General features: G+C 47.3%; 1 protein-coding gene across 1 annotated transcript in view; it reads left to right on the top strand.

The window, feature by feature from the left end:
• The first annotated feature begins 556 nt into the window (after positions 1-556).
• The window catches only part of LOC119383419 (histone-lysine N-methyltransferase SETDB1), a 99,288-nt gene continuing 93,844 nt past the window's right edge, over positions 557-6,000 (top strand). Inside the window, exon 1 of the mRNA XM_037651536.2 lies at positions 557-579. Coding sequence (XP_037507464.1) covers positions 572-579 — 8 coding nt within the window. The 5' untranslated portion in view covers positions 557-571. The remainder of the gene's footprint in view (positions 580-6,000) is intronic.

The raw sequence follows: 6,000 nt of genomic DNA, 5'->3' as shown, positions 1-6,000 counted from the left end.
CGCGAAATTCTCGTTAGCTTGCGCTATTTGTAAAACACAGTGATAATTTTAGCACTTGTTTTCTCGAGCTATTCACTTAATCTTTTGAAGTGCTGCATCAAAAACTACGTGAAACGAATAATTAGGCTGATTTAATTGGTCCAGAATCGTGACCGTCGCACTTTCTCTAATTGCCATTTAAAACAAAAATATTACGATAGTGTCCCATCTCCACCTGTCCATCTCAATTATTGTTCTTGCGCTTTCCATTCTTTTTTTTTTTCGAATCGAAAGTCATGCGCCAGCGGCGCGTTATGAACGAACGAGAAGGTGCACGGAGCCGCTGGGCCGAGAGGACAGCAGCAACAACAGCAGCGCGTCGGCTCCTACATTCCAGAGAGGCGGCTTTCCTGCTTATGCGTGGATGCCACGGCTGGCAAGATGGCGGACCTATGCGCACTCTGCTACCTAAAATGTAGCATATACAGTAACTCTATCCGCGAGGATTGCATTGCGCCGCCTGGTGGACGTCGATGGGGAAGGCGAGTACGTTCGTCACTCCGTGGGACTTTGGTAGCAAGTCCTGCGTCTAATGCTAAGGTCAGTTGAGTAGCCAGATGTTCTACTACGTCTATTTAAACGTGTTGAAACGTTGTTGCTGAACTGCCATTTTTGAAAAGCTGCTTCATTCACCTCCTTCCCTGTCCTTTCCCAACGGCCGCGTTGAGTGTGTGCTCCTCGGCCTCAAAGGCCGCGCGGCTGTGGATGTTCGGTTTGATAATGTGGCGGCCGCGGCAGGGGGAGGTTACTCCGTATACCTCCCATAGGACGTCTTAATTCATGACGTCAGCGCTGGCAGCGCCAAACGTCCCTTCAGTTACTATCCTGGCGGCTGGGATTCAGAAGCTCAAACTGCAGAATGGCGGCGCACACGGTATGCGTCGTCATGGCAACACCAGCCGCGCCTCGCACCTCCTCTCCAAGCTCTCTCGCAAGCGCCGTTTTTTATTCTTTTTGTTTTGTTTGCGTGCGCGTGCTGCGCAGCCTCCTCCCCCACTTTTTTTTCATGAACCCGCTCGCCCGCCCGCTCGCGCATGCTGCGCCGGCGTTTTTTTTTTTTTTTTTTGCATCCGCTTGCGGGTGCTGCGCCGCGCGTTCGTTGCGCGTTTGAATGTACGCAATTTGCAATCAAGCATTCTGAACACACTGCAGTCGTGCAGCATGTGCCAGAACGCAAAAGAATGAATTGCACTCACAACACAAAATATCTTTGGTCTCGTTTTATTGTCCTCGTTTCCGAAAATCAACATTTTCATCAAATGTGGTGCGACAGAGGTTCAGGAGATTAACAGAAGTGATGAACAGGAGATTCACATAGACGTGTTCATGACCACTAAACAACACGAAAGGTATCGGCAAAGTTAAGAACTTAAAGAACAGTGGAATAAAAAACAGCATAACATTAGGGCACATAATAAAAAACAATTTTTATACTGACAAAAGTGCAGAAGAGCTTCTGATATATGCGCACGATATTGCACAAAATTATCATAACTAACAAAATTGAACATTCACTGCAATGCAAAAACAATGAAAGCAGTTGAATACCTAAAAATAGAATAATCATGTAAAGATCATTTTAAAGATGTGAAAACGAACTCCACATATACCACAACTAATATTGGCCGCACTTTATTGACTACATTTCCAAAAACGTTGATTTTCATAAAACTAGTGATGATAAACGCGAAGAAAATGAACAGATGATATCGGAGGATTCATGGCATCTCTTCTTGAAATGCGCCGATTCTGCAATTCTTCAGCTTTTCTCTGGGCGCACCAATCAGCTGTGTGGCGTTCCGGAGTACTTTAAAAACGCTTCCGCCCTGAAGAAAAGGAACAAGTTCCAATCAGATGAAGAGCGCCGTCGACTCGTGCAAAAGTGAATTCGTTTGTTCGTCTCAGAGCAGCACAAGTTTTTATACATTTACCTACAGCCTTAGAAACGCGGTTATAGGCGATGGCGAGTAATTAACCGGAGATAAATGCAAAGCACATATTCAAGCACGCGGTTCTGTGAGAGTTGTAAGCCTGTAACTATATAGTTACGTCGCATGGGCTTCATGTACCGCTGCTTGTTCGTATAACGATTTAAACGCAGCATCGTGCCCTTTTCGAATCAGTCATTTTTGAAAACAATAACTGTAGCCCCACTGCAGAGAACAGCTACTCGGTATGGACGTGAATTCAAACTGACACAATGAAAGCCGCAACTCAAAGGGCACGCTCACCTGTTGTTCTTTTGGGGGCCGGCACATATATTCCGGGACTTGTTCTGGAAGTATTCGAGCAACAAAGCACTATGCACAAACATCCCGAGTCGTAAAACATCGCGTCGCACAAGCACACAGCGAGCGCGCACCGTCAAACGGACGAGCGACGACGGCTAACGCGCGCCTTACCAACGCCAGACACGAAACTTTCCAACGGATTTCAAATTTCAAAGTCGGCGCGGCGGCGCCAGCAAGGCGGCGGAAAGCGCGCCCGGCGCGCCTCCCGGAGGAGAGGGAGTTGATCCCGCCAGAGAGGGGGTTGAAGAGAGTTGGGAGAAAAGAGACGGAACGCAGATTTTAACTCTGATCCCACTCCATAGATGGCAGGTCAATTTGCCATACCAGTCACGTGGGTTTCTTTCACTAGCCTGGCCGCGGTGTCACGTTGTGTGCTGGCAATTGTAGGTGGCGCCTTTAGTGCCGGTGACGTTGTAGTGGCGTAATCTCGAAGTACATGCGCCGGCGTCCCTGATAACGCGCTATTGGCCGCGAGATCGAGCGGAGTCGCCGCCTGGCGGCTACTGGCTGAAGCGCGCCTAGTGTGGATTGCTCCATGCGTCGTCTGCTAGCCGCGTAGTGTTTGCATGTGCGCGTACGTCATGCAGGGCCTCAAAAGGCGGTTTGTTCCGTTGCGTTGGTGCAACTTTAACCGCTCGTACGTATGCCTAACACGATGTAAAGAAGCATTTGACCTTGATCGGCTGTATATGTACTGTAATAAGATCAGTGAGTGCACTTGTCGAGAGTGCTGTGTGTGGTCGTCGTACCGTCCGTTCACGAGAGTCATATCAGTGTAGGTGCCGCTGTGTGGTTCAAGCGCATTGCAAAGTGCACTTGGCGTTGTCCTAAAGATGATAAGTATTAAATCTCATGTGAATATAGCCTTTTAGAGGCTCGGTGGTTAAAAAAAAGGCTCTCATGACCTTGCGCGTTGTGGTTAGGTGTATAACTTCGGGACTGTCGTTTATAGGTTAAGCGACGAGCTTTAGTTGTGTACGGTCCTGGTCCCACTGCAGAGAAGTATTTCTGTCAAGTCACGTCTGACACTTCGGTACTTAAAGTGTCCCCTAAACAGAACAGAAAATGGAATGACACGGAAATCGCAAAACTGAGTTGCCTTGGGCAATTATATCTTGTGGCGAAATGTATATACAAAGACACTCGTGTACTTGCGAGGTAGCTTATGCCTGTCAAATTTGCGCTTTGGCAAGTTCAGTGTCGGAAGTGCGTCAGGCCTCAATCTCTTCCGCGAAAACTTAAAAAAAAGAGCGAGCGAGAAAAATATATTCATCAAGATCAGCAGTGGCGATAAACTCGTTCGCGCATTTTCATCGCTTACGTGGCGAGTGAGGGCTCATAAAACGATACCCTTTACTATGCACCAGATCATGCATACACACTTGCCGCGTTTCGGTGCACGTACTTGCCCTGCGGAACACTGAGAACTGTTCTCGCGGCCGTGTAAACACAATGGAACATGCACGAACTACAAAAGGGCTCGGGGACTCTCGCTTAAACAGACTCATAGCCAAGCGCGAACAAACTTTGCATTCACAGCGCAGACGGTACATGAATGACAAAGAATAAATTCCATGAATTAATTTTCTTCTTTCTCGATTGATTCTCGCTTAATTTTCCTGCGGAAGTGTAGGAAAATCAAAGCACAGGGAAGCTTCCCCGAGCGTTCGCTTACTGCGACCGTCTTCACGCTCGTAGTGCACAGCAGCAACAAGCATATAAATGCACACATTAGCGAAGTTATCACTGACTACTCACCATTCTTTCTCGTCTGCGAATGCGAACGCACCGTCGTCGAAGTGCTTGCTGCACATTATCGCGTACTTGGAAGGCGTCTTGCCGTTACGAAGCCTAACGAGCCACAGTCGGCGACGTTCCGAGTCGGTGGGATAAAAATAGAAGCTTATCCCTGGCTCTGTGCAGTATGTGCGGCATTGTGGCACCGAAGAAAACCTCACCATCGATAACGAAGAGTTTTCTGCGGGTAGGGAAAACAAAATCACGATGCGAAAACAGAAGCCCCGTGCACTTCTACACACACCACACGAAACCAGTATCCACACTAGCGGGGTGATGGTGCTGCCACCTATAGGTCGATCTCGCCGCGAATAGTGATATCAGCCTGCATATCGTTTCATGAAGTGCACTGAGGTCGCCGAGTGGAATTCGTGTTTTCGAAATGCCACTCACCTGGGGGGATTTAGCCGCCTTGATTGCCGTACCTTGTTGCTAGTCGCTTGTGTTGCAGAAATACAATTTCCGAACCACTTTAAACAAAGCGAATGACAAAGGCAGTAGAAAGCAGGATATATCGTGAACTCACGGCGCTGAGACGTTTTTCAAAACTATCTTTACTGCAGGAATAAAGCGAGCACTCCCGGTTCGAACATACCGCCTGGAGAGGTGTCTGGGTCCGCCCGCAGGAAGAATTTTTACCGTAGGTAAATGCGCCTATCATAAAAAAGCAAAACAAATATATCTGTAAGAAGACCTACACGTAAATGCCATATTAAAAGCTGGCGAATGAAGCGGGGGAAAGGTGCTTTCAGTGCCATTTTTACTCTTGTTACACAACTACTCATTGTGCGGCACCATACTGCCACTGCACGAAGCGTGTTGTCTGTTTCCATAGGATGAAGTAATCGGCTCCTGCTTCAAGCATAGGTAGTGTGCTGTGCGCGCTGCATTTGCAATTCAAACAATCGTGAATTCACGTTCACAACTGCCGTATGCGCGATATTAGTCACGGCGGCACAAACGTTTAGATCCACACTACTTATCCTTACACATTATAGCTTACCAGCTTAGAGTTTTTGTGAAAAGTGTGCTGTTCAGAGAAAAGGAAGCCAGCGAGACCGACCTACACTGTAACTACCTTTGTTCTGTGCACAAGCAACCGGTGTGAATTGGCTCCATATACTGCATCGTTGGCGGTGGGAATTCTCTGCTTAATATGGCGTCTAGAATATGCTGGCGTATCGCTGGCACCAAACTTGTCTCTCCAGCTGCTTCGTAAGCACTGAACCGGCTAAGCAAGGTTCAGGCTGTATCGCGGGAAATATCACTTCGTGATGAGCGTAAAAAATGCAACAAGTCGTTTCTTCAGTCTAGCTTGTAGTCAAGGTCACAACTGCGGTTCATGTTATTTGAACAATACTTATAAATGGACGAATCATTCGAGGAGGAGCAAGGTGTCCGAGTTCGTTTCCAGCGGCTGAGTTGGCTATGCCACCAAGGTCACATCAATATTGCTCTGGAAGAGCACATTTCAACTAAATAGCGCTTGTCCCGTATGATATTTTGTCTCGTCTCTCGCGTGCTAGTTGTCATTTTCTAAGCTAGGTTGAATTTTTTTTTTTTTGACGGTCATATATGCAAGCATAAAATGGAAACAGCTCGCGCAGGACAGAAGTTTTGCTGGGGACATTTACTGGAGACATTACCCCTCATGTAATGTTCCGTGTCGGAACCCTCGAGGTATGATGAATAAATGATGAATAATAAATAACTCATTGTCTTTTAAGAAGGTAACATCCTTCCATACCTACCTGCGGAACTGGTTGGAGAACATTGGGAAGGGCTTTTGTGCTGCAGCGGACGTAATACAGGCTGACGATTACGATGGTGATTTGATGAAACAGTCGCTTGTGACCAGTGTTGGCGGTAACGC

The sequence above is a fragment of the Rhipicephalus sanguineus genome, chromosome 2, assembly GCF_013339695.2.
Source record: "Rhipicephalus sanguineus isolate Rsan-2018 chromosome 2, BIME_Rsan_1.4, whole genome shotgun sequence".
NCBI lineage: Eukaryota > Metazoa > Arthropoda > Arachnida > Ixodida > Ixodidae > Rhipicephalus > Rhipicephalus sanguineus.
This window is presented reverse-complemented; position numbering and strand designations above follow the sequence as displayed.